Genomic DNA, 26,470 nt, shown 5'->3' on the forward strand with positions numbered 1-26,470 from the left:
GTTTGTTTGAATTGTATTAATATTACTTTCTTTTGTTCTTGTTTTTTTTTTTTTTGCTTGACACACACACGCACAGACACTTACGCACATTTAGAAGCTTTTGAATAATAATCATAATAATTATAATTGTGTGTAATTAGTTTCCATACCTAAATATAGTATGTTGTCTTACAAAATCGACTTGACAAATATGCATTATGTAATGTATCCTTCAGTTTGTTTTTCATTTTTCTGTTTCTTCCATTTCATCTCATCTCATTTCTCATTAAAATTTCTTTCTTCGACTCTTGTTTTTCGTTAACAACAAACACACACATTCAATTTGAATTGTGAATATATAATATAAAATATTTTGATATTAAAAAACATATAGATTGTTAAAAGATACAAATACTACGCATTTACATATAAATATAAATGAATTTTAAGGGTTTTTTGTCCTTGCATGAGCATTGCAAATAGTTGAATAGTTTTCATTTTTTTTTTTTTTTTTTGTTTTTGGGGTATTTGATAATAAAATTGAATTTTTTATTGGAATGTACAATTAAAAAAAAATAAAACTAATACCGACATTTATTAAAGCTTTTCTGTATATAAGTTGAACTTATTTAGATTCAATGCCAGATATTCTCTTTTATCATTTCACCTCATATCTAAATCCCTTTGCTGGCTCTAGTTCTGATATATATATATATATATATATATATAGATATATCTATATGTTTGTATTATTCTTAACATTAACAAACCCAAATCCAATATTTGTTATTCTTTAGAGAGATTCATGTGTTCTCTCTGCAGATTCTTTATCAATATCAACTCTTCTGTCTGTCTGTCACTTGTACAATAGATCTTTGTGCGTTTTGAATTCTAAGGTACTGGTTTATATATATAGCTTTACCGTTTAACTGCATATCAAAAACTGGAACAATGCGTATGGCTCTTGATCAAAAATATTTAATCAAGTGTATCAATCGTTCGTTTAATGTATGTATGTAATTTATGTAAGTATTTATAGTTATTTGCTACAATTGTTGCTATTCACTTGGGATTGGATTTAAGAATTATTTTGTAATAAAAAAAGTGCTAATTTGTCTTAGAAGACACATTTTGTTTTGGTTTTGTTGTTGTTGTTGTTGTTGTTTTGGAACCATTTAGGTTAAGTATATATATATATATGTTTATAGATAAGATGCAGAAATTTTAGGTTTTTTACAAAAAATTCCGACATTGAGACTCACTGCGATATTCTCTCAACTGCTGGTTGATCCTGATCCACCGATTCTACCATATATGTATGTATATATAGTTATGCATTATCACAAACAATTATAAAGTTCAAATTTCGAGTAATAAGTATTTTATGTTTAGTATGTTACTTTGTATCCATTGCGTATAAAATTTCGATATTCTAAGATAATAATTAGTATTACAATAATTTTTCAGTAGTTCTTTTTTGTTACGTGTTTTTTTTTTGTGTTTCTTTTTCACATTTTATACAAAAAATGTGTGCCAAATTGTTTTCCAATTACAAATTTTGTTTATCCAAACCCCCCCGCGCAGACCTTTCATAAGGGAGGGGGGGTTAGGGTCCGGACTCGCAATGAGTGACGGATCTTTTGAAAAATTACAATACTTTTTTTTTTTTTTTGTTTCTTTATATTTATAACCCCGGAGTCAGAGGGGCAGCTCCATAGAAAAAAACAAATCACAAAATTACCACTGGCCAAAGATAGCCATCAAATGCTGGCTATCAGTTTTAGACAAAGTCTAACTCCAAGCCCGGCTCAATGTCGACTGCCACCGCATTGTCAGCTGGAAACTGATCGGCTTCGTCATCGGAGCAATGCTTCTCTTTGGCAACCTTCTCTTTGGACCTGTCCTTGAACGCTGAAGCAGCGAAACCCAATTTCTTGAGGGCTTTACTGCTGCGTCCAGAAGACTGTCCTAACTGCTCGAATCAAGAATCCACCAGGACATGCCATCGCGCCAACATCTCACCTTTCGGCATCTCACAAACATCCGCCCAATGGGCCACTTCCTCTGGCCCCGATGAATTGAGGCCCAAACTAAACCAACCGACCATCTCGTTCTTCTTCATATGCCTTTTGGCATACACAGAGATCATTAGAGTGACATCGTTAAGCTGGAACAAGGCCACCTGAAAGGCGAATGTCTCCTTGAAAAGCGGATTGGGCTGTCCACGGCGAATCGAAGTCTTTGCCCGTGATATCTCCTGGCCAATACTGCTGACCATACACAATTTCACATATGTATCGGGCGCCTTGTTCAGCGACAGACTTCGAAATTGACTGCCCTTGATGATCTCGACGCTCAGACGACCAGTGACTCCGTTGTAGCTCAGTCCCAGCAGCAGTTCGGACACACCGCCGTGCTGCATGGAGGATGTGGAGCCGGCACTGTCTGATCTGGCCAAACTTAGTAAATCGCTGGTTGATCCCAAAACCGATGAAGTATTGCGAGGCTCGAGGGGCAGCCACAGATTGGTCTCCAGTTCCAGATCAACTGTGGCAAAACTCACATATGCCTCGCCTATCAGACGTTCCTTCCGCAGTCGCTCACAACCATAGAGACGCACACGCAGTCCCATGTTGTTGACATCCTCCGGATTGACGCGATGCAGGAGAAAGCTTTCCATATATTGAGGATTCTCACCGCTGCGTATTTTGGTTTTATGCTTCTGCTTCTTGTTGGGCAGCATCAGCATACGGACTTGGGTGTGCGTCTGCTGTCCAGTGGCCAATGGTGGTAAGCAGCGTGCCTGCATCACATGAATCGTCATCTTTCGCATGGGAGCATCATACAGTAGTGACATCTCCAATTCGATGGGTCCTCTGGGTGGTGTACCCTTGGCATCATTAACCAGCATATCATCTGACTTAATGGAGCGTAGATCGCTGGTATCAAAGAGGGGTTCCTACAACAACAAAGAAATGTGAAAACGAAAGGGGGATAATAAACAGGATCATTATGATCTTACGTCGTCATTAGTGTTGTTGTTGTTGTTGTTGTTTATAGTAGAGGTGTTATTGTTGTTGTTGTTGTTGTTGTTGTTATTACTGAGGGTATTAGTTATTGGCACAACTACTACATTATCACGATCCCTGTTGTCCTGTATTTTATCCTGTTTTGGCGCCAAAACCTCAACCTTATGCTGTTGATAACGTTGCGTATGAAGAATTTTAGAACGATGATAAGATGGATAAGATGATTGCCTTAACGCTGTGATGGGAAAACCTACATGTAAGTAAACATAGATATTATATAGTATCGTTTGTTGATTGAGCAAATTGAATTTACCTTTGGTTTCCCTTTCCCCCGTCAGAATACCTGTATGACTGTCGACAGATGCCTCCATGGAATCATTCGAGCTGCACTCACTATGCGATGACGGTATGCCGACCTTGCCCCTTTCGGCAATGGCCAAAGGGTCACGCGTCACCGTGACTCTTTGCAGGTCGGCATCAGGTTGATGATAATTGAAACTGTGAGCTGTCAACGGATTGATTTGATTGCTATTCATGCCGTAACCGGCCAATTTGTCATTTTGTTGGCTCTGCTGATGCCATCGTAAACGTCGCAATATATCCTCCTCCGAATCGGAACTTGTGTTCTCATAGCGACGTTTTCTTGCTGCAGTTGAAGAAAATATATATATTTGTTAGAGTTCAATGGTGGATCATGGCTACTTGTGAGTACTTACTGATCTTCTGAACACATTTTGCAGCCAGATGACGTTCATCACAACAATTAATGCCATGTCGATGATGGAAACAACATTTTCGACTTATATACAGGAATAGTAGCAAGAGTAGGACAAGTACACCAAAGAATGCGCCCAATAGAGTGGTGACCTCAACAGTACCTAAACGTAAGGACAAATGTCTAATATAATTGGGGAAAATTATAGGGAAAAACCCAATCACCCATTCTCAACTCCTCCCCATTCTCACTCCCTACTCCCTACAACTCCTTCTCCTCGTCTTCCTTCATCGCCTACCCCAACTAAACACGCAGTAAACAATAAATTGAAAGTGAAAGCAACTACTATATACATATATGTATATATATAATCTATATACATACCCAATGTAGGAGTGCTATCCACGCCAGAAGCAGAGGTAACAATCATCTTTGTTCATGCGTAAGATCTTTGATTTTTGTTTTCCTTTCCTTTTATATAGAAAAATTAACTATATCGGTGAAATATTCGTTTGGTTTTTTTTGGGCTTTATTTTTACCGTTACACTGAAAGCGAAAACGACGACAATGACAATGACCAGCGAAAGCTCAGGATATGACAGTACGGCACAGGATAAATAAAATCGATTTTTCACAGGACAATAAATATATTGTTGACCAAGTTTTGGCGTTTACTTTCACTCTCTTTCTGATTAACAACTTTAATTTTTTTTAAACAAATGTTATAAATTTTTTTTTTAATATCAATTACACTAACAGCTGCACATTTACTTTGAACAAATTATTAAAATTAATTTAAATTGTAATTATCACTTTTTTTTCGTGGATTTCTTGATGGCCTTTTTAAGTTGAGTTGTTGTTGTGTGAAATTAGCTGGGATTATAATTCTTTTATAAATAAAGCCAACAACTTAGTTCGATCAAATGGACTGGACTCCATTGCGTATTCGCAATCGGTAGGAAAACTAAACTACATACATCAAATGAAACATGGAAGCTTAATCCTCCTCTAACCCCAATTCACTCTCAGGACACTCACATTAGTAAAAAGCTCTCGAAGCGAAAAGCTTCGATTTGACACACACTCGTTTTCTACTTGGAATGTCCTTTCCAACTGTTGCTTGGTCTAAACTCAATATATACAAAACAGAATATCCAAAAAAATGTGAATTCAAAACAAAGGAAATTGTGGAGAAATGTGTTGCGATGTCCTTTTAAAAGTTTTCTCTATTTGGTCTCTAATCTGGCATCGCTGTGCGGGATTAGCTTAAAACAAAAGGACATTAGGACATTGAATGTTTAAAGGAAAAACTAAAGAGGCAAGTTAGCAACAAAAGGATTATGTATAATTTTGAAAATCCTATTTTTAAAAAATATTTGCACAAAGAATTTATTTACATAGTTTTCACAAGTTTTTCTTATCAATTTAAATAGCAACAAGTCTTTATTAAAAATATATATCTGGTAAATTAATTAAGTTAATCCTAGTCATAAGGTTTGTTTTTCTTAGGGAAGAGATATCATTATCATTTACATTAGTATTTATATCAAATTGCTACTACAACTTACGAAATTGATATGAATGATGGATAGAGCAGATTTAACCAATGGATACTGGTTTATGTCCGCGACTACACCACAACGATGGCATTCCAAGCAGAATGGTAAACGCCGCAGGCTGCACATCTCTTGTTCAAGATATTTAATGGCAAAGAAGACAAACTCATTGGATAGACACTGGCAGTAGCTGACATACAGGGTACTCAGAGTCTTAAGGCCACAAAGCAGACGCATGAAATCTATGTTGTCCAATCGAATGGAATCAGTTAGACTTAAAATGGTTAAATTTTTCATTTTTAGCAAATATTCGAGGGCAACACTATTGGCATTGTAGATGTTTAGCATGTTTATGTTACTCAATTGGCAAATATATCGCAATTGTTTTGTCTTCAATTCAGTACCAATACGCAAAGTTTGCATTGTATGCGGACGCAACTTGGATAGAGTCTTAAAAATCTTGTCATCGGATTCCATTTCAAAATATTCAATATCTAGATTTCGTAGATTAGGCAAGAGGGCTAAAAGCTCATAGTTTGGATGCTTTATAATGGAAATGGTTAAGTCCTGCAATTGACGCATATGACGACAGATCTCAATAATAATTTCCCTCGAATTGTGATCAATGGTTAAAATAAGCGAGCGCAAATTCTTTAGATACCCACAAATGTGAGCCACATAGATGGTCTTGCTTGGTTTTATCACGTTCTGTGATTTCGCCTCCGTTCCTTCTTCTTGATCTCCATGTTCTGCCTTCCCCTGCTCTGTTCCTTCTGTTAGTAGTCTTTCCATATTATGGTCCCGAAAGTCAGTTAGAGATAACATTTGCATTTTATAACCATTTAACTTAAAGAATGACTGAATCTCCAGTTCGGACCAACGATTTGTACGCTCATACCAAACAAAATGACGATAATGATTCTTATGGATCATCTGATAGATGCATTGAAAGCGCCAACAAGTATACGCAAAATTGCATTGATCGCGCATATTAAGATGCCGAAAAACCATCATCAGGCACTCATCTGGAAACCCCAAAATATTCTCAATTGCCATTTTGTAGGAGCTTAGAAATAGATATGCCCAGGAAAAGCATTAATGTCCAGAACGACTATGATGTAGTCAGCTCAGTATCAACATTCAGATTGAACAGTGCCTGCTTATCTATACACTGGGTATGACTTTTTGAGCGATAGTGAGCATTTAAATGTGAGCGTCGCAAAAAGGACACTTTGCAAGAGTCGCAGCTGCAAGAGAAAAGTGGATTTTAGTCACGGAAAACTAAACCAAACAATTGTTACTTACTGAAACGATCGAACTCCCGTATGACTGAGCATGTGGGTGCTTAGTTTGCCGCCGGTCACAAAGGATTTTTCGCATTCCTTGCACTTGAAGGGCTTAATAAAGGTATGACGACTAAAAAAAAGGCACTTACATTCATTGTCGGTATGTTGAATATTTTGAATTACTTACGTCCGCTCATGCTGAATACGTCCACCGGTATTGGTGAACGAGAGATTACAGTAATGACATTGATATGGTCTCGCAGAGACATGGACCCTTTCGTGACGACGTAACAAATGGGCAGTATAAAATGTCTGGGAGCATTGAGAGCAATGATGGTTCTTAATTCCAGTATGCCGTAGAAGATGGACTTTAAAATTACTTAGGCAGGAAAAATGCCGACCACACATATCACAAATGCAATCACGTTTGCGACGTTCTCGCTTAAATGCCACCACCTCATTCTCGGTAAGCTTACTCCATTGAATTCGAGGCATTTTCTGGCTCTGGCTATTGTCAAAGTTTAAAGAGCCGTCTGTGGACGGGGAGAAAGTGCTGGTTGCTTCCACGACAGGTTGTTTATCTTCACTAATCGTACACTCTTCTTCGTGTACGACAATGTCTTCCGGATCCAGCTCTTCCTCATCAAAGACGTGCACTTCTTTTCTTTGGGTAAGTAGCTTCTTTTGCGTCTCAATGATGAGCTCCCGAAAATCTATAGCTTCCCGCAGTGCCACTTCACACGGCCCGCAAATGTGATTTGAGAACTCTGGATTCTCGCTAATCTAGAAACATAAAACGGAATGGGTCACAGCTTCCTTAAGACAATTGTCGCTCCTTGTTAAAAGTTACCCAAAGGCCTGTTAGGGCTTGAATTCTGTGTAGCATTATGCTGTGCGTCTCTTGGAATAGATGTTTGGCGGTTTTACTGTGGATCATCTCGCTGCAGGTGCGGCAGTGGTGAGACATTTTTAATAAGTAAAATAAACAATAATATAAATAATAAACAAAAGGCAGCAAAACGGCCCTTCACACAATAATTGACTAGTTCCAAAAAGCGGAACCGGTCATTGACTGAAATGCTGGAAACCGTTTGTCAACATTTAAATTATAAATATTTGCAGTTAAATAATGAAATACTATTCGTACGACTTCTTTATCTGAATTTTGTCATTTTTTAAATTAGAAAATGTGATTTGATTTTGAAATACTGGCAAAAGTTTATCCATGACTGGTTCCAATTAAGGAACTGGAGCAAATCAGAATTTCTCAAACAGCTGATAGTGTTGCCACCTTAAATGGTCTATGAACAAATAATAACAAATCACATTGAAAATAAATTCAGCCGAAGTCCCTTTGGGAAAAACAGTTTTATTTGAATTCTTTTGCATCATTTGTTAGAACTTGAACTCATATTCGCAATGCGTTTAGCGTTTACTTCCTGGGTTTGCCGGCTCCACCTGTGGGCTTCTGTCCGGGTTTCTTGCCACCTACACCTGGTCCTTTACCGCCAGCCGATTTGCCTGCTCCCTTACCACCAGCGCCGGGCTTTGTGGTTTTTGAGACTGGCTTCTTCTTTGGCTCAACCTTGGGCTTGGGGGCCTTTACCGGCTTCACCAGGGCCTCACGCTGGCTCTTCAGAGCCTTGACGATCTTCTGCTCCTCAATGAGGAAGGCGCGAACAATGCGCTCCCGCAGGCAACCATGACACAAAACACCACCATATGTACGAGACACGGTCTTGTGGCGCTTAGACAAACGGGGACGCTCGCTAGGGCGGCTGGGAGTGATGCCCTTTAGCTTCTCCTTGCACTGACCGCAACGGGGCACAGTTTTGTTTTTCTTCACATACTGGTAGACCAGACGACCGCCAGGAGTGCGTACACTGCGAATATAAAGCGAAAGATAAAGAAACTGCCAAGTATTTCACCGGGGGTAATAATTTACATGCGTCTCTTATTGGAGCGTGTGTTGTACGACAAACGTCTTCTCAGCGTCAAACGTTGCACCATTTTCGTGTGTTGCTGCTGCTGCAAAAGTCGAAAAATTCAATTCAGTCAATAACTCCGGCATTGTTTAACAATTTAATGAAAAATTTAAGTGCAAATTGCAGTTATTTATGGCATAAATGGTAAATTTTATTAAACGAACACGTGCGCACCTTTTGGGAGAGAAAATTGAAAAGAAAGGTGGCAACGCTGCTCTAGAGCGGGGTGAAGTTGGCTGCGCTACAAAAGTTTACCAGACTGTTGGAAAAGTTAAACATATTTAAGAGAGTCTACCCATATTTAAGAGAAGCGACCCTATATATATTTACAATTATAAAACACCTGTTGACAGGTTAAAAAATAAATAAAGGATTAAAAACTAGATTATTCATTACATGCCATTTTTGAGAATTCTTCTTTATTATATAGGAAAAAAAACTTTTCGCTTTTATTTATCAATTTAATGACGCAGATGGGGAGCAAAACTTGCGCTACCTTTTGTTCTGATGTCCATGTTGCGAATTGTTATCAAACCACAAACAAAAACTTGAAACAGCTGAAGATAAGAAATTATATTACACTACAGACATGAGCAGAACAAATAGTATATTTCATGGTAAACTTGATATTGTTCCGTAATACATTGTTTGGTTTTTATTCCAGTCATGCGTCTGGTTTTATTGCAATTGAAAGGATCCAAGGATAAAATTGCAAATGTCCAAAATGCTGTGGGAAAACTGGAGGCTGCTGTGGCCGAACATAAGCCCCGTCTAGTGACCTTGCCCGAATGCTTCAATTGCCCTTATGGGACTAAATACTTTCGCGAGTACTCAGAGAGTATTCCAAATGGCTATACATCCCAACAATTGTCCAGTTTGGCCAAGAAACATCAAATTTACATTGTAGGCGGCACAATCCCCGAACTGGGTGAGAACAATGCCATCTATAACACCTGCACTGTCTGGTCACCCACAGGCGATTTGCTGGCAAAACATCGAAAAATGCATTTATTTGATATTGATGTGAAGGGCGGAATCCGTTTCAAGGAATCCGAAACACTTTCGGCTGGCAATGACTTTACCATCATTAATGTGGATGGACACAGGATTGGCATTGGAATTTGCTATGACATACGCTTTGAAGAGATGGCTCGCCTCTATCGGAACGAGGGCTGTGAAATGATTATATATCCGGCTGCGTTTAATATGACCACAGGACCCTTGCACTGGGAGCTGCTGCAACGATCTCGTGCCAACGACAATCAGTTATATGTGGTCACCACTTCACCGGCAAGGGATCCCAGTGCCGAATATGTTGCTTATGGCCATTCCATGATTGTTGATCCCTGGGCCAAAGTTCTAAAAAGTGCCAGCGAAGCTGAAGAGACTTTGGCCGCTGACATAGATTTTGATTTGGTGAAACAAGTGCGTCAACAGATCCCAGTCTTTAGTCAACGGCGTCTCGATCTTTATAGCACTGAGAGAAAATCCAACTGAAATATATATTGCATTTATACATGTATTTCACAGAGATATATATATATCAAAAATTGTCCTATATAATGTGTCCTTAAAGAAATAATATTGCTGGCTTGGATTTTTCTTAACATTAATTCGATTGTGATTCCTCATTTAGTTGTCGCTCAGTTTCAATTGGCTGGTGATGATAGTGAGGCCGCTGGGCTTGACCAAATAGAGCTCGTATAGCTTCATCGGTGGCCATTAACGGTTGACTGATAAATTCCAAGGCCTAAAAGTTAAAGAAGATGTTTACGATATATGTTTGCTAATGTCATTCCCTTTCTCACCTGCACAGCGTATTTCTCAGCCTCGCATAATGGACTTGTACTGGCGCTGGACAATTTAAGCGTCTCCTCGGGGATGCCAGCCACGCCCGTGTGTAGTACCATGCGTTGCAATATGTTCAGATTTTCTGCACTTAAACTAATCACATCGGTAGCTGGCAAATTGAGATAACGTATTTTGGCCAAAAATTTCAATTGCTTTAGCATATCAAGTTGAATTTCACGAATTTGATGCGTAGCGTGCATCAATTGTTTGGTGGACTCGTTAAGCATTTGATTCTTTTGGGTAAGATCGGCCTTCCAGCGGGCCAGCTCTTCGACCATAACACTGCTGGCCAAAAATTTCGAACGCCACACCTCACATTGCCCTGCCAGGAATTCTATTTGCTCTGTATGGGTGGTCAGATTGTTGGCCGTATCGAGCAGAGCACGGGCCAGTTGCAATTTATCCTCGGTTAGGACATTGACCCGTGTTTGCAAATCCTCACCCACTGATGCGACAAGTAGGCTCTTTAATTCACTATTGACTTGGGTTTGAAACTTGTACTGGGCCTGAAAATGATCGCGTTCTTTGCGTACATTCTCCAATTCCAGACGCATCTGCTGCAGTTCCTCATTGTTTGTCTCCTGATTGGTGTCCGTTGAGTCTGGGTCCAGTTCTTGAGTGCGTAGCGTTGAGACCTGATCCGCCAGCACAGCTATATCCAGATTGTTTTTGTTTATTCGCACTTTATGGTGTCCCATTGCCATGGATTTATGTTCTGAGGATGCATCCATGGGGTTAACAGCTCCCGGGTATGGTTCGTAAGGCACAAATTTTGGCGGTTTCGTTTTCTTGTGCTCAGGTAGGGTTTCCTGATGTAGTGACGGGACTAATCTGGGTTTAAGTTGTATTAGTTCTCCCTTGGGCAAGACTGGAGCAAGGCTGCGTCCCACAATTTCCGGACGCCTGTACAAAGTATGCAGACCAGGTAAGGGTAGGGATGAGGATGATGTCTTTCTAGTCGTTATGACGGTCTCTTGGATAATTGTACTATCTTTACGTGGCAATTGTGGTCGCTTTGTAGCCACAACATCACTATTCTGACCCTGACCCTGTTCTTGTTCCTGTTCGACTTGCTCTATTTGTTTTAGAGTCGTATGCTCTGGCTGTTCCATGCCGTCACCGCAGCTTCGGGTTTTATCCACATCCATTGTTAAGCAATATTTGGCTTTGCCTTTGCTATAGATTTTGTAAACTACGGAAATAGAAAGTTATTAAGTGTTCAAGCCCAAACAGAACATAAACACAAACACAAACTGTTTTCAGTGTTGAACAGTTATCGAATCATTTTGGCGATTATCTAATGTCGTGCGTTGGTCACACTGACCAAAATATTTGAAAAAAAAAAATTGTAAATAATTGGAAAAACCTCTTGTTGAAAAATTTTATGGTGATAGCAAACGTTATCGCAAGTCGACTCCAGTGACGGGTGACGCATAGTTACTCGACTTTACGCTTGGTGTGGGCGGCCTGCCTTCTGCTGCTAGTTCCCTGCACCCGCCTCCAACTCCACCCCCAAACGAAGCTCGCCGAATCGATTGAAATTGGATAAGAAGAACAAAAAGCAAAGAACTCGACGTAGAGAACCATATGCAGAATATTCCGAGTGGCTGGTGGCAGATGCAATGACGACAGTGGAGCGAGAGTTGTTAAAAAAAGTGAATGAGAAAATTGATTTGATTGAACCCACAACGGGAAAACTGTTTTTCGAGCACAAGACGGAGCTAATATTCTGTAAGCCGCATTTGATGCCGTTAAAAACCCAGGCATTGGAGCGTTTGGAGGAAATGCATCGTGAGACAGCGCGCCAGTTGCAAAAGAAACGTAATAATCCGGAAAAGTCGACAAGCCAGGAACAACAGGCTTCCTCCCCCTCCACATAGGCGTCCTTAGTATGAGAAAAGTTATAAATTAAGCTTTTACATATATATATATATAGAGTATTAATTAACACAACGCACAAGCACAAAACAGATTAGCATTAGTAGCCATGGCGTATTTGCTAACATTTGGCATTATTACCGCCCTAATCCTTGCCAGCGTGTCCTTATATCGCTATGGCAACATACCACGTCAGCACATTTTAGTGACACTTTCCGTTCTGACGGCCTGGTGTTTCTCCTTTTTGATTGTATTCACCATTCCTCTGGATGTCACCTCGGTGAGTATATTCCACAAATCATGAAGACCTTATGTAACCGTTTTTCCCTTTCCAGACATTATATCGACAATGCCTGGCAGAACATAAACCGGCGCCGGCAGTGGATAACATTACCAGCAATACACAAGGTGCTGCATTGGCCACACCTGCTCCTCCTAGGCCTGCGCCATGTCAGGAGCCATGGGGAATGGTACCTGAATCGGTCTTTCCCGATTTGTGGCGCATTATTTACTGGAGTTCCCAGTTTCTCACCTGGTTGATTATGCCTCTAATGCAATCGTATCTAAAGGCCGGAGATTTTACAGTGAAGGGCAAACTGAAATCCGCACTAATCGAGAATGCCATATACTATGGCTCGTATCTTTTCATTTGCGGTGTCCTCTTGATCTATATAGCCGCCAAGGGTGAGTCCCTGGATGGACCAAAATTGAAGGCAATTGCGTCATCAGCATCAAATACCTGGGGCCTATTCCTGCTTATCCTATTGTTGGGCTATGCTCTGGTCGAGGTCCCACGTTCGCTGTGGAACAATGCAAAACCGGGATTCACACTGCAGTATGCCTACTTCAAGGCAGCCAAACTGAGTACAGACAAAGCTGAGGCCGAGGAGCATGTCGATGATATACTGGAATCGCTTCAGTGCATTAGCCGGACAGTGCCCAATAATCATGAGTTGCGTCCCTGTCTGGAGACAATATTGCGTAAAGTTCCAATTGAGCTTCAGGAGCGTGCAAGTCGAAATTTTGCCCGTACTGGTGGCAGCGGCATGGGATCGGGTTCAACCACTTCCACCATACTGCCATCGGAAAAGGCTTTGGTCCGTATACACAAGCAAGTGATCAAATCGTTGCAAACTCTACAGCGCACCGAGGCATTGTGGAGTGTGCAGGTGAATCGTGTACTCCATTTGGAGGATGTAGCTAGAAATATTCACTCCTCCGAGCGGCGCTTTAAATCGGAATTCACACGACAGCGTTCGCCAATGGAGAGGATTTGTTATAGTCCGACTTTGGAATGGTATTGGGAATGCTTACTGAAGCCACCATTCCTTAAGACGCTGTGCGTCATAACGGCAACCATGTCCGCCATGGTTGTGTGGAGCGAGCTGACCTTCTTTAGCCGTCATCCCGTGCTCTCTGTGTTCGCCAATGTAATTTATGTGGCCAAGGAAAGCTATGACTTCTTCACCATCGAAGTGTTCTCCATGATTGTGCTGTGTTACTTCTTCTATTGCACCTATTCGACGATATTGCGCATACGTTTCCTCAACCTCTACTACTTGGCTCCACATCACCAGACGAACGAACACAGCCTGATCTTTAGTGGCATGTTGCTGTGCCGTCTTACCCCACCCATGTGTCTCAATTTCTTGGGTCTCATACACATGGATTCGCATATAATACAGAAGGTAGGAACAATTGAATGAATGGGCACGATCTTTAGCAAGAAAACTCATATGTTGTCTGTTCATCTCTTTGCAGCGGATTATGGAAACATATTACACCCAAATTATGGGCCATATGGATGTTATTGGCATCATTTCCAATGGATTCAACATCTATTTTCCTATGTGCATGCTGGCCTTTTGCTTGGCCACTTGGTTTAGCCTGGGTAGTCGTGCTCTGAATGCCTTGGGTTTTCAGCAATTTTTGCAGAACGAAACCATTGCCACCGAATTGGTGCAGGAGGGCAAGGATTTGATTGCACGTGAGAAGCGTCGACGTCAGCGTGCCGAAGAATCCATGGCTAGGCGTAGGGATCTCGGACGACCCCTGGATTTAATTCCACCTGGCGGCAATGATTTTTTAAATAAATATCGCACAAGTGGAGCTGGTGGCGTAACGAGTAGTCGGACACCAGCCGATGGATTACTACGAGATGGCGAAAGTGGTTATGATTATGCCGCGGTGGCCTCTTCTGCATCGGCCCTGGGTGTGCCTCGTTCCCTGTCCGAGGAGATAAACGAACGCTTTGGCAGGAGTACCCAAATGCAAGTAGGATTCCGTGGCACAAATGAACTTGATCAAGATTATGAAATGGAACACGAACGTCGCATTGTTGGGCCGCCACCCAGAGGACTCTTTGATGATGTTTAGTCTCGAAATTTATTGCAATTTATTACCCGCCCTTGCCACCCCATCATATATAATATTATATCTCAATGTCTAGTACTCTTTGGCGTCGTTCACAATAAATTAGAATAAACTAAATGAATGTAGTAGTCCTTTGCCTATGAGCTTCCTTTGGAGTAGTCAGTTTGCGTTGGCTTCTCAATAGAGTTATTGGCATTCACAGCTTGTCCAATATTTGGGTTCTTTTTCTCCATCTCTTCTATGTCTGCAGAGCTGCCGTCGGTTTTCACCATTTCCATTAAATGAGGCCAAGGATCCTCCATGCGCAATACTTGAATGGGATGAGAATTTATGCGTTTGCGTCCACGCACATGAACACCGCGTGAAGTTACAGGAGTTGTCGGATGGGACATACTGGTCACGTTGAATTCTCTCGCTTGACTAAAAATCTGACTATGAAAAATGTTGACAGTTGAACCTTTTGACAGCTATAATAACGTTTGTTTATTTTGACAGTAAAATTGTAATTGAAAAGAAAATCTCCTTTGTGTCAAGTGTTTGAAAAATGATTCACAAATTTCGAAAAATTTGTGCGATCGTTGCGTTTCTTCTTCTTCTGACGATGCCTCTAATGCATCCCTTTTTATGTTCAGTGTAGTCTCTGTACCATTTTTTTTTTCTTATTTTTGGTCAGTGTATGTTGGTCATGTATTGGGATTATTCATCGCCACCACCCTCTTCATCTTCATCGAATTCACCCTCCTCGTCGGCGGTGGCCTCCTGGTATTGTTGATACTCGGATACCAAATCGTTCATGTTGCTCTCAGCCTCAGTGAACTCCATTTCATCCATACCCTCACCAGTGTACCAATGCAAGAAAGCCTTGCGCCGGAACATGGCAGTGAATTGCTCGGACACACGCTTGAACAGCTCCTGAATGGCCGTCGAGTTGCCAATGAAGGTGGCCGACATCTTCAAACCTCTGGGCGGGATATCGCAAACGGCTGTCTTGCAGTTATTCGGAATCCATTCCACAAAGAAACTGCTATTCTTGTTCTGAATGTTCAGCATCTGTTCGTCAACCTCCTTCATGGACATGCGGCCACGGAAAATGGCGGCAACTGTCAGATAACGTCCATGGCGGGGATCACAGGCGGCCATCATGTTCTTGGCATCGAACATTTGTTGGGTCAGCTCGGGCACGGTTAGAGCGCGATATTGCTGGGATCCACGGGATGTTAGTGGGGCAAAACCGGGCATAAAGAAATGCAAACGGGGGAAAGGCACCATGTTGACGGCCAATTTTCGCAAATCGGCATTCAATTGACCAGGGAAACGCAGGCAAGTAGTCACTCCCGACATGGTGGCAGAGACCAAATGGTTCAGATCACCGTACGTGGGTGTGGTCAACTTCAGGGTGCGGAAACAGATGTCATACAGGGCCTCATTGTCAATGCAGTACGTCTCATCTGTATTCTCCACCAACTGATGGACGCTCAATGTGGCATTGTAGGGCTCGACCACGGTATCCGACACCTTGGGTGAAGGGACCACAGAGAATGTGTTCATAATGCGGTCGGGATACTCTTCGCGGATCTTGGAGATCAGCAGAGTACCCATTCCAGAGCCGGTACCGCCTCCCAGCGAGTGAGTCAGCTGGAAACCCTGCGAAATATTTGAAACATGAGGCAAATCCCTTTTAAGGAATCACCTCTTAAACATACCTGCAGGCAATCGCAGCCCTCAGATTCCTTTCGCACGACATCCAGCACAGAGTCGACCAGCTCAGCACCTTCGGTGTAATGTCCCTTGGCCCAGTTGTTACCAGCTCCTGACTGGCCAAACACAAAGTTATCGGGCCTGAAGATCTGACCGAATGCCCCAGAGCGCACAGAGTCCATGGTGCCGGGTTCCAGATCTACCAGAATAGCTCGTGGCACATACTTCGCTCCGGTGGCCTCATTGTAGTAGACGTTGATCCTTTCCAATTGCAAGTCACTGTCGCCATAATACGTACCCGTGGCATCGATGCAGTGCTCGTCCGAGATGACCTCCCAGAACTTACCTCCAATCTGGTTTCCGCACTGGCCAGCCTGAATGTGGACGATTTCGCGCATGTTTGTTTTGTTTAAGGCTTAAGGACCGTCAAGGACTGGTTAAATTTCGAGTGGTTTTTTTTTAACTTTTTTTTGTATAGTTTTTGTTGATAAAATTTTTTATTTTTTTTTTTATTTTTTATTTTTTTTTAGGAGGCACAACCGAACAATCTACTGATTTTTGTACGAATAATTTTAGTTTTTCGTTACCTGCCGTATATACATATGGGAGTAGACTAGCTGGATATGGACGATTGACTGACTACTATGAAAACGGCAGCTCAGGAAGTTTTCAAACCAGGCTACTAGGATTTGATAATATTTGGAAAAAAAAAACTTACAATTCGTTAAAGTCAAAAACAAATGACAGATAGGGCGGGCTAACATTGTCGATTGTTTAATGTTCAAATAATCTTTAATATTCTTCGATAACTATAGACATCAGTTAATTATACAATTCTTAGGTTTAAGGAAATCATTTAAGAGTAAGTTAAAAAGCATTCATACACAATTGAATTGTAAATATCTGATTTAGATAAGTATAATAAACAGTCATGTTTAACATAAAAGGTTTTTGGCGATTTTAACCCGACTATTGGTTCAAGAAATATTGAAAATATTATTAACCGAATTCATAAAAGCGAATCAAAGTCCTTTTATTCAATTCTACTATTATTAGTACATATTTTCAATATAGAACCCATGAGGTTTTTTTTTGTAGGAGACTCTAAATAGTTAGAAAAAAATATTGTATATGTAATCTACATATCGTATGTGTATAAGTGTGGGAAGAAGAATTTGTTCTAACAACCAAAGAGTAGTTCTTCTGGTGGTTGATTCTCTACAGGATTACAGATTGTTATTTATAATTTACTGGTTTTTAGTTTGTTGAGCTGTCCATACAAAATTTCACCTTACTACCAGAAGGCGTTATATCAGACAGATGCACGCTTTAGGCAAAGTGTGCTCTCAATTATGTCTGTGGGTTGAAAATCGGGATCGACAAATTGTTCATGGTTTAGGCAACGGGTGCCACCCATGCAGGTGCAAGAGCATAACGATGCCGTCTCATCATTCTCATTGGTATAGTTATTCTCGAGAAGCTTGCCATGCATATTATATGTGGACTCATCATCAAAGGTAACCGGTTGAACATTTCCTGCCAAATTCTGGGCATCCTGCTCATCTCGTTTGGCATCCTCGGCTTGCCTGCAATAATAAAGAGAATATTTAGTCTAGCCAAAATGATGGTAGGGCTAGCCAGGTGGCTACTCACATGGTCATGAAACGCAGCACTAGCAAATTAATGCTGGCAGCCACCACAGCCAGTCCAAAGAGAATGAAGACCAAACTGAGCGCCACATAGCCTGGTTTGTTAGTCAAGGCTTGGTCGTTTTGCAGGGCCACATAATCACCAAAGCCAATGGTGGTCAATGTGACAAAACAATAATAGAAACTATCAAAATAGCTCCAGCCCTCATAGCGCGAGAATACAGCTGCTCCCGTTGTTATTATAATCGATGATAACATTCCAGTGGCCAACATGAGATTCATTTCCGTGGCATCAGTGCATCGGGCGCCACTTGCTCTTTTGGCGCGCCGTATAATAACCGAGGCGAATTTATTTAAACGTTCACCAATCGACTGGAACATGACCAGGCCTAGAGGTATACCCACCTAAGTAAAAGCCAGAGATTAATTAAGTAAATCACATATAAAGAGGACGAATCCTACCATGGCATAACCCATGCAAAACGCTTTGCCGGGTATCGTAACCGGAGTGGAGTGACCATAACCTGGAGAAAATAAGTGATCAAATTTCCATAACAATAACGAACTATGGATGTTCCGTATTTAGTTTACCTATCATAGCCAGCACTACTGTACTGAAATAGAAGGCTCCTGCAAATTTCCATTGTGGTCCAGCTTTATGTGGCTTATTTTCAATAATCACAATCTCCATTACACGGAAATCCTCAGCGGTAACATTGTATTTCTTTACGAAGTTGTTCTTCACGGCTATTAGAATTAAGAATATTAACCATTTTAATTTTTGACTATGGAGAAGGTAATTTGCGTTACCTTGTAAGAAATCCCATCGCTTGGCTTCTGTCGTGGATTCCAAAGAATCGAAGACAGCTGCTCCGATTAGAAGATAAGTGAAGGTACAAACAACTAGCGACAGGGTCCGAACGTTTTGGCGCTTCATGGCACAATGAGCAACAAATTCAAAGACTGTATCCCGATAGGATTCAATTAGCATCTATTACGATGTGGCACTTTTTCAATTTTCTCTTCTAATCTGTGTATTTGTCCAAAAAGGGCTTGTGGGTGGTCAATGCTTTTCGCACTCTTCTCAAGGACTCAGCTGCTGGCGTAAAATCGATAAAGTTAGCGAACAAGGAATAATAAAAACAAGTATACAGCATCCAAGTAGCTTATAAGCACTGATGTCCAGGTTTGAAACTTAAAGGCTTCTCATATTCTGTAATCATTTTTTTTTTATTATCACTTTGGTTTTCTATTTAAACAAATGAATTGCCGTTACATTGGTTTGAGCAAAAAGCCTCAAAAAGTCTAAACTCCTCACGAATACCCTACCCTCTGAGACCCAACGGTTCGTCGTTGTCCAATTTGTTCGATTAGTCGGTTCGACGTTGCTGCGCTTTGGTTCGACTCAGTCGCGCCAAAAAAAGACGCGTTTTGCCATTTGTGGCACTACACGCATCTGGTCACACTGCTTCGGTGTATTTCTGTATTTTGTTTTCATGCAAAAAGTACACGTACGGCGGAGGATCGGATTTTGGGTGTAAAACATTATATTAAAGCCGCCATATCCATGACCAATTGAAATAGAAATGCTGCGCGTACGTCGACGTTTTGCGCTGGTAATTAGCTCGGGATGCTTGCTGGTGTTTCTCAGCCTCTATGTGTTTCTGAACTTTGCAGTGCCGGCGATAAATCAGAAAAAGGTAAACTAATTAGCAACCACGACAATAGGGTGGGGGGGAACATAACAAATTATAAATAAATGGAAATTGTGTGCTTTTTCAGCTACCAAGTTATTCGGCACTTGAAAATAAATTGCATGAACTTGAAAACGATCTGCAGGAACATGGCCAGGAGATGCGCAGATTACGTGCACGCCTTGCCAAAGGTTCAGAGGAACAGGCAAAGAGGCAACAACCGCCACTAAATGCTGGAGAATGCATCGATTTGGTACAACAAGTTCCCGAGGTGGATGTGCAAATGCTTGAGCTTTACGACCAAATGTCCTTTAAAGATGTCGATGGCGGCGTTTGGAAGCAGGGTTGGAATATCAAATACGATCCGCTAAAGTATAATTCACATCATCAGCTCCAGGTATTCGTGGTACCGCATTCACACAACGATCCCGGATGGATACAGACGTTTGAAGACTACTATCAGCACGATACCAAGCATATTCTGTCCAATGCTTTGCGTCATTTGCACGAGAATCAGGATATGAAATTTATTTGGGCTGAAATTTCATATTTTGCTCGTTTCTATGAAGATCTTGGAGAGCATAATAAAGAGCAGATGAAGGCGTGAGTGATAATCCTTAACATAATCCTTAAATTAATTACCTAATATACCACTTGCTTTTTTTGTTTGCTACAGAATTGTGAAGAATCGCCAATTGGAATTTGTCACTGGTGGCTGGGTAATGCCCGATGAGGCGAATTCGCATTGGCGTAATGTATTACTGCAACTGACTGAGGGACAAACATGGCTGCGTCAACATTTAAATGTCACACCCACATCTTCCTGGGCAATTGATCCATTTGGACACAGTCCTAGTTTGCCATATATACTACAAAAGAGCGGCTTAAAGGATTTGCTTATTCAACGTACACATTACTCCGTAAAGAAGCAGCTGGCCCAAACAAAGCAGTTGGAATTCCACTGGAGGCAATTGTGGGACACCACTGGTCAAACGGAACTCTTCACTCACATGATGCCTTTCTACTCTTATGATATACCACATACATGCGGACCAGATCCCAAAGTGTGCTGTCAATTTGATTTCAAGCGTATGGGAGCCTTCGGTCTTAACTGCCCGTGGCGTGTGCCGCCTCGTGCTATCGATGAGAACAATGTGGCCTCTCGTTCCGAATTGATTGTTGATCAGTGGAAGAAAAAGGCGGAACTCTATCGTACCAATATGTTGCTGGTACCGCTTGGCGATGATTTTCGCTACAAACAGAGCACCGAATGGGATGTTCAGCGCATTAACTATGAGAAGCTGTTTGAGCACATCAATTCCCATCCAGATTTTCATGTCAAAGCCCAGTTCAGTACTCTGCAGGAATACTTTAAGGCAGTGCATGAAGAGGACCAATCATTTCCTTCTCTAAGCGGCGATTTCTTCACCTATGCTGATAAGACGGACAACTATTGGAGTGGTTATTTCACATCTAGACCATATCATAAGCGAATGGATCGAGTGCTTATGCATTATGTGCGCTCGGCTGAAATGCTGCATTCCTGGCATCATTGGGATGAGATTGCCTCTGGAGTTTTTGATCAAAAGTTGCAACAGGCTCGACGGGACTTATCGTTATTCCAACATCATGATGGCATAACTGGGACAGCCAAGTCCCATGTGGTAATCGACTATGAGCAACGCTTGATTGAGGCTCTTAGAGGTTGCCAATTTGTGATGCAGCAAGCCGTCTATCGGCTACTAACTAAGCCCTCCATCTACAGTCCAGACTATAACTTTGCCTACTTTAGCATAGATGACTCTCGCTGGCCTGGATCAGGTGTGGAAGACAGTCGAACTACCATTATACTTGGGGAGGAGCTGCCCACTAAGCATGTCGTTATTCATAACACTCTGCCCCGTTGGAGAGAGCAAATGGTAGACTTTTATGTATCGAGTCCTTTTGTTAGCGTCAGTGATTTGAGTGGAAATCCTATTGAAGCTCAAGTATCTCCTGTTTGGAGCTGGCATCATGATACACTTACCAAGACAATCCATCCGCAAGGCTCAACAACGAAATATCGCTTAATATTTCAGGCCCGCGTGCCACCCATGGGTCTGAGTACTTATCTGCTAACTATGGCTGATTCCAAACCAGAGTAAGATCATAATTAAATCAAGTTTCTTGCTTGAAATTAATAATTTTTCTCTTTTATAGGCACACGTCATACGCATCGAATCTCTTACTGCGCACTAGTCCGATATCCATACGTTTGGGTCAGTATCCGGACGATGTGAAATTCGCTGATCACCGTGAAATCTCTCTCCGAATGGGGAATGGGGGCCCCACATTGGCTTTCTCCGAGATGGGAGTGCTCAAGTCAATGCAGCTAACTCCGGATAGTCCGCATGTGCCGGTACATCTAAAGTTCCTGAAATACGGAACTCGACAACATGGTGACCATTCTGGTGCATATCTATTCCTGCCCAATGGCCCAGCTTCGCCTTTATTGACTTTTGGCCCCGTCGTCCTTGTGAGCGAGGGTAAATTGGAATCGTCGGTTAGTGTGGGCTTACCCCAAGTGGTACATCAGACCATTCTACGAGCTGGCAGTGTAGCTCCTGAGATTCGCAACTTGGTAGACATTGCCGAATTAGACAATACGGAAATTGTGATGCGAATACAGACGCATATCGATAGCGGTGATGTGTTCTACACGGATCTTAATGGATTGCAGTTGATAAAGCGCCGGCGCTTTGAGAAGCTACCACTGCAGGCCAACTATTATCCGGTGCCATCGGCCATGTTTATTGAGGACGCTAATATGCGGTTAACATTACTAACGGGTCAACCGCTGGGCGGATCGTCGCTAGCGTCTGGTGAAATGGAAATAATGCAGGATCGACGTCTGGCCAGTGATGACGCACGCGGCTTGGGGGAAGGAGTGTTGGACAACAAACCAGTGCTACATATTTATAGTTTGGTTCTCGAAAAGACAAATACTTGTGGACGTTTACCCGAAACACATCCCTCGGGTTATTTAACAAAAGCTGCGCATCGGGAATCTCAGTCACTGTTGGATCCATTGGATAAATTCATATATGCGGAAAACGAATGGACTGGGGCACAGGGTCAATTCGGAAGTGATCATATGTCTGCTAACGATGATCTCGATGTTGTTGTGATGCGCCGTCTCAGTAAGAGCAAGGCCAAGGCGCAACGAGTGGGCTTTGTGCTTCATCGCACAAGTCTAGTGCAATGCAGTTCCGAGTCTCAAGCGGAAAAGGTAAGTTAGACAAAACCATTTAAAATTAATTTAACCATTTTTCTTTTAGTTTAATGTATGCCTCGTGCTGGCTCACACAGCTCGTTGTGAGCGATCCACTATTACTTTCCTGGACACACTGGGACTAATTGAGTCTAAGATGGCACCAGCACTGTGTCCCATGGACACTGAAGCCTATGTGGCAACTACCAATGCCAATACCAACAATCAGTCGAGCTGATTGGGCAAATAACGCGTATAAAAATAGCAGGAACAATTAGAAACGTATGAATCTCTTGACTTGAATAATTTTAATTTAATAATTATACCATGCACCCATAGGGTGAAATGGTATATTAAAGTTACCAAATTGTATGTAACAGATAGAAGGAAGCTTTTCCGAGCATTTAAAGTATATATATTCTTGATCAGCATCAACAGCCGAGATGCTCTAGCCATGTTCATCCGTCCGTCCGTAAAAACACATAGATCTCGGAGACTATAAGAGCTAGAGCCATCAAATCTTATTTGATTTCTACCGATCTACCAAATTTAAAACGGGAAACACGCCAAATATACGTATGTATAAAAGTGTTTTATTAGGCGGTCCAAAAGGCTGGAGTTGGCCTTTGGCTAGTGGAGAAAGCGAGATAGCATATGATATGAAGATAATATACATTTGGTCTTCGAAATTTTAAATATTTGTTTCATCTGGTGCATGGTATACCAAAGTCGGCGAGACGACTTACTCACTTTATTTTATTAACTAAGCACTTTACTTTCCCTGACAAGATGTGAATCACATATGTATGTATGTATATGTAGTTTTGTCTTCTTAACTGAATTTTTGTCAACCTTTGATTTTATTTGATCAAATCATGTATGTGATATTCCCCGAATCTTGAGTTTTAAATGCAATATACAACTAAATATCATGATAATTATAAATATATACATACCTATGTTTACTGTCTTTAGAGATAATGACGAAATGCAAAACGCAATCGAATTTCTTGAAATGATATTAATATAATGCATACATAACTAAACTCGGCTGTATGTCAAAGTTAGTAAATAATGAATTTTATGTTATCAAGTCGAATTAAAAAAATGAATCCCATCAATATAATAAAAAGCACAGACCACATTAAAAACTTTTAAAATTAAATTAAAAAATTGCTATACTATAAAAGTTTGTTTTTGAGAAAAAAAAAATATCAAAGAAGCTAACATCGGCTATGCCGAAGTTTATATACCCTTGCAGTCCTTGGTAATAATAATTTTACATGTTCAAAATTTGTTTTCTGCAACTCAATTCATCAATATACAAACAAAACAATTTTACTCTCTATTTTGTTTTGTTCTTTTTCTTCCCTTATTCCCAAAGCAAAGCAACGCACGCATACAAATACAGTTATTGTTATTGTATTGTATTGTATTAAAGTATAGGATATAGTTGTAAACTATCAACCTAACTATATTTTACAAGCACTGGCAACTAAGGCTTTCGGCTTAGACGAAAACTACATCCATACACTAGCCTGGGATTCGAACCCGGATCCTCGTGTGTGTTATATTTATCCAATTATCACATATGTAAATTTCATAGCATACTCCGATTTTTATGAAAATGTTTCTTATAGTTCTTCTAGACCTATACGATATAGTGGTCCGATCCTTATGAATTTCATACTTTATTCTATTATTATTTCCCGGGTAATAAAAAACCCCGAAAAAAAATTTCAGCCCGATAGCTCTTAAGACGGCTGAGTAAAACGCATACGCACAGACGGACGGACAGACGGACATGGCTATATCGACTCAGCTTCTCATGCTGATCAAGAATATATAGGGTGGTCCATCTAGTGTTTGGAATTTGAATCACGGATTGTATGACAGTCAAACGTCAAATGTCATCCGTGACGGCATAAATAGTTAGTTATATGTTTGATATTTACGAAATGGGACGCTATTCGCTTGAAGAAAGTTGGGAAATATTAAAAACTTATTTCCAAAGTGGTGAGTCTTCTACTCAAACAGTGCGAAATTTTTAAAAAAAAAGTTTGGTAAAAAAAATGTGCCTACAACTCAATTGGTGGATCAATTCGTGAAGCTGCGATTTGACGCCATTGGACTATTTTCTGTGGGGAGCAGTGAAAGATAAATGTTATGCAAACAATCCAGAAACAATTCAAGACCTCAAGACCGAAATTCATGCAGCTATTGCTGAAATAGAGCCTCACACAATCGAAAATGTACTCAAAAATTGGGTTAATCGAATGGACTATTGCCAAGCCAGTCGTGGTGGACTTTTGACCGAAATTATTTTTCATAAATAAATGACATAAATATACCTTTCAAATAAATGTTTAACCTTTAAAAAATATTCGCCGGTTTTTTTTTTATAACAATTTTTAAATGGACCACCCTATATATACTTTATGGGGTCGGAAACGTCTCCTTCTGTGCGTTACAAACATCTGACCAATTTTATAATACCCTCTGCAAGGGTATAAAAATGTAAGACAGGTTAAAATTTTTAGAAATTATTTAATGATCAGATTAATGGGTTTTTTTTGCCTACATCTTATACATTACGAAAGTTCCGTTTTAGAACTCTGTGGTGAATATCCTAATTGACCGTATTGGCATTGTCATGCATCATCTAACAATTCACTGATTTTGAATGTGAATACAAAATTGCATGCTCGATTGGCTTATCAGTGTCATTAGCTGTCTATGTTTATTTGTTCCATAAGTTATAATTATAATTTTCAAAGCGCCGCTTTGAGCTTGTATAGTTTGTGACCTATTGAAATTTTCTCAGCCATTTCGTGTCCAGGATTGACCATTAAGAAGAAGCGTGCTGCTTGGAAAATGCACAATGGAAAGGAAATTCAACATTTCAATCCAAATTGAGCGTAAAGTGGTTGTTTTTCTTTCTGAGAGAGAGAGAGCGGGATTGTGTGTGTGGCTCACTCTACCATTTCCTCTCTCTCTCTCTCTCTCTATCTCTCCCTCTCTTTTGGAATTCCAATTTGAAATGCGCAACGAAAGCAAAATTGAAATACGCAATGAGATTGAGATACATTGATACGCTCACACAGATACTAACATGGACACAGTTTATGTATATGTGTATGAGTGTGCAACCACTGACTAACCATCGGAATTTGTTGTTTTTCTTCCACTGTGAGCACAAGAGAGCGCCAAAGAGACAAAGAGCATGCCGAGGCCGCTGCGACAACCCACTCACTGCTGGGCCAAGATTCACAGATTCCGTTTCAGATACTTTTTTTTGTTTAGTTCAGTTTCAGTTCAGTTCAAGTCAAAGCGGTGTCGCAAGTGAGTTTCGTTTAAATGTTTATGGTAAATACAAAGAGATACATATATAACCAATTCCTAGCCCCCACATTTATGTGGAGCAAAAGAGTTATGCAGCAGCAGCAACAACAACAATAATAATAATAATAATAAAATCAAAAAAAAAAAAAACAACAACAACAACAGCACCAAGAACAACAACAAGA

The 26,470-nt window shown here is 40.8% G+C and overlaps 12 protein-coding genes across 12 annotated transcripts; 4 read left to right on the forward strand and 8 right to left on the reverse strand.

Moving 5' to 3' along the window:
* Window positions 1–554: 554 nt before the first annotated feature.
* Window positions 555–4,362, reverse strand: LOC6647263 (synaptotagmin-14). The gene is made up of 5 exons (XM_002070547.4): window positions 4,263–4,362; window positions 4,108–4,194; window positions 3,725–3,886; window positions 3,002–3,654; window positions 555–2,938 (listed from the first exon to the last, which is right to left on the reverse strand). The coding sequence occupies exons 2-5, from the start codon at window positions 4,151–4,153 to the stop codon at window positions 1,961–1,963; spliced, it is 1,839 nt and encodes a 612-aa protein (XP_002070583.3). The 5' UTR covers window positions 4,154–4,194; window positions 4,263–4,362; the 3' UTR covers window positions 555–1,960.
* A 797-nt stretch (window positions 4,363–5,159) lies between these two features.
* LOC111519166 lies at window positions 5,160–6,335 on the reverse strand. The gene is made up of 2 exons (XM_023178458.1): window positions 5,292–6,335; window positions 5,160–5,227 (listed from the first exon to the last, which is right to left on the reverse strand). The coding sequence occupies exons 1-2, from the start codon at window positions 6,333–6,335 to the stop codon at window positions 5,207–5,209; spliced, it is 1,065 nt and encodes a 354-aa protein (XP_023034226.1). The 3' UTR covers window positions 5,160–5,206.
* Window positions 5,292–7,893, reverse strand: LOC6647262 (transcription factor Ouib). The gene is made up of 5 exons (XM_002070546.3): window positions 7,713–7,893; window positions 7,416–7,506; window positions 6,753–7,348; window positions 6,585–6,695; window positions 5,292–6,526 (listed from the first exon to the last, which is right to left on the reverse strand). Exons 1-5 carry the CDS (start codon window positions 7,790–7,792, stop codon window positions 6,391–6,393), a joined length of 1,014 nt encoding a protein of 337 aa, XP_002070582.2. The 5' UTR covers window positions 7,793–7,893; the 3' UTR covers window positions 5,292–6,390.
* A 25-nt stretch (window positions 7,894–7,918) lies between these two features.
* On the reverse strand, window positions 7,919–8,757 carry LOC6647261 (60S ribosomal protein L34). The gene is made up of 3 exons (XM_002070545.4): window positions 8,725–8,757; window positions 8,511–8,593; window positions 7,919–8,448 (listed from the first exon to the last, which is right to left on the reverse strand). The coding sequence occupies exons 2-3, from the start codon at window positions 8,573–8,575 to the stop codon at window positions 7,998–8,000; spliced, it is 516 nt and encodes a 171-aa protein (XP_002070581.1). The 5' UTR covers window positions 8,576–8,593; window positions 8,725–8,757; the 3' UTR covers window positions 7,919–7,997.
* Window positions 8,758–9,065: 308 nt separating this feature from the next.
* Window positions 9,066–10,163, forward strand: LOC6647590 (omega-amidase NIT2). Its single transcript, XM_002070544.4, has 2 exons — window positions 9,066–9,155; window positions 9,215–10,163. The coding sequence occupies exons 1-2, from the start codon at window positions 9,140–9,142 to the stop codon at window positions 10,045–10,047; spliced, it is 849 nt and encodes a 282-aa protein (XP_002070580.3). The 5' UTR covers window positions 9,066–9,139; the 3' UTR covers window positions 10,048–10,163.
* Window positions 10,052–11,660, reverse strand: LOC6647589 (golgin-45). Its single transcript, XM_002070543.4, has 2 exons — window positions 10,359–11,660; window positions 10,052–10,300 (listed from the first exon to the last, which is right to left on the reverse strand). The coding sequence occupies exons 1-2, from the start codon at window positions 11,547–11,549 to the stop codon at window positions 10,160–10,162; spliced, it is 1,332 nt and encodes a 443-aa protein (XP_002070579.1). The 5' UTR covers window positions 11,550–11,660; the 3' UTR covers window positions 10,052–10,159.
* A 64-nt stretch (window positions 11,661–11,724) lies between these two features.
* LOC6647588 (BBSome-interacting protein 1) lies at window positions 11,725–12,286 on the forward strand. Its single transcript, XM_002070542.4, has one exon. The coding sequence runs from the start codon at window positions 12,024–12,026 to the stop codon at window positions 12,279–12,281; it is 258 nt and encodes an 85-aa protein (XP_002070578.1). The 5' UTR covers window positions 11,725–12,023; the 3' UTR covers window positions 12,282–12,286.
* A 100-nt stretch (window positions 12,287–12,386) lies between these two features.
* LOC6647587 (LMBR1 domain-containing protein 2 homolog) lies at window positions 12,387–14,769 on the forward strand. The gene is made up of 3 exons (XM_002070541.4): window positions 12,387–12,559; window positions 12,615–13,967; window positions 14,041–14,769. The coding sequence occupies exons 1-3, from the start codon at window positions 12,389–12,391 to the stop codon at window positions 14,653–14,655; spliced, it is 2,139 nt and encodes a 712-aa protein (XP_002070577.1). The 5' UTR covers window positions 12,387–12,388; the 3' UTR covers window positions 14,656–14,769.
* Window positions 14,770–14,771: 2 nt separating this feature from the next.
* Window positions 14,772–15,044, reverse strand: LOC111519167. The gene has a single exon (XM_023178459.2). It carries the CDS (start codon window positions 15,042–15,044, stop codon window positions 14,790–14,792), a length of 255 nt encoding a protein of 84 aa, XP_023034227.1. The 3' UTR covers window positions 14,772–14,789.
* A 66-nt stretch (window positions 15,045–15,110) lies between these two features.
* LOC6647585 (tubulin beta-2 chain) lies at window positions 15,111–16,835 on the reverse strand. The gene is made up of 2 exons (XM_002070539.4): window positions 16,356–16,835; window positions 15,111–16,296 (listed from the first exon to the last, which is right to left on the reverse strand). Exons 1-2 carry the CDS (start codon window positions 16,746–16,748, stop codon window positions 15,349–15,351), a joined length of 1,341 nt encoding a protein of 446 aa, XP_002070575.1. The 5' UTR covers window positions 16,749–16,835; the 3' UTR covers window positions 15,111–15,348.
* A 70-nt stretch (window positions 16,836–16,905) lies between these two features.
* LOC6647584 (two pore potassium channel protein sup-9) lies at window positions 16,906–19,359 on the reverse strand. Its single transcript, XM_002070538.4, has 5 exons — window positions 18,810–19,359; window positions 18,591–18,746; window positions 18,462–18,523; window positions 18,004–18,404; window positions 16,906–17,936 (listed from the first exon to the last, which is right to left on the reverse strand). Exons 1-5 carry the CDS (start codon window positions 18,988–18,990, stop codon window positions 17,663–17,665), a joined length of 1,074 nt encoding a protein of 357 aa, XP_002070574.2. The 5' UTR covers window positions 18,991–19,359; the 3' UTR covers window positions 16,906–17,662.
* A 112-nt stretch (window positions 19,360–19,471) lies between these two features.
* LOC6647583 (alpha-mannosidase 2) lies at window positions 19,472–23,240 on the forward strand. The gene is made up of 5 exons (XM_002070537.4): window positions 19,472–19,699; window positions 19,782–20,296; window positions 20,370–21,833; window positions 21,893–22,961; window positions 23,011–23,240. The coding sequence occupies exons 1-5, from the start codon at window positions 19,586–19,588 to the stop codon at window positions 23,179–23,181; spliced, it is 3,333 nt and encodes a 1,110-aa protein (XP_002070573.1). The 5' UTR covers window positions 19,472–19,585; the 3' UTR covers window positions 23,182–23,240.
* The last annotated feature ends 3,230 nt before the right edge of the window (window positions 23,241–26,470 follow it).

Source organism: Drosophila willistoni, chromosome 3R (assembly GCF_018902025.1).
Source record: "Drosophila willistoni isolate 14030-0811.24 chromosome 3R, UCI_dwil_1.1, whole genome shotgun sequence".
Classification (NCBI taxonomy): Eukaryota; Metazoa; Arthropoda; class Insecta; order Diptera; family Drosophilidae; genus Drosophila; species Drosophila willistoni.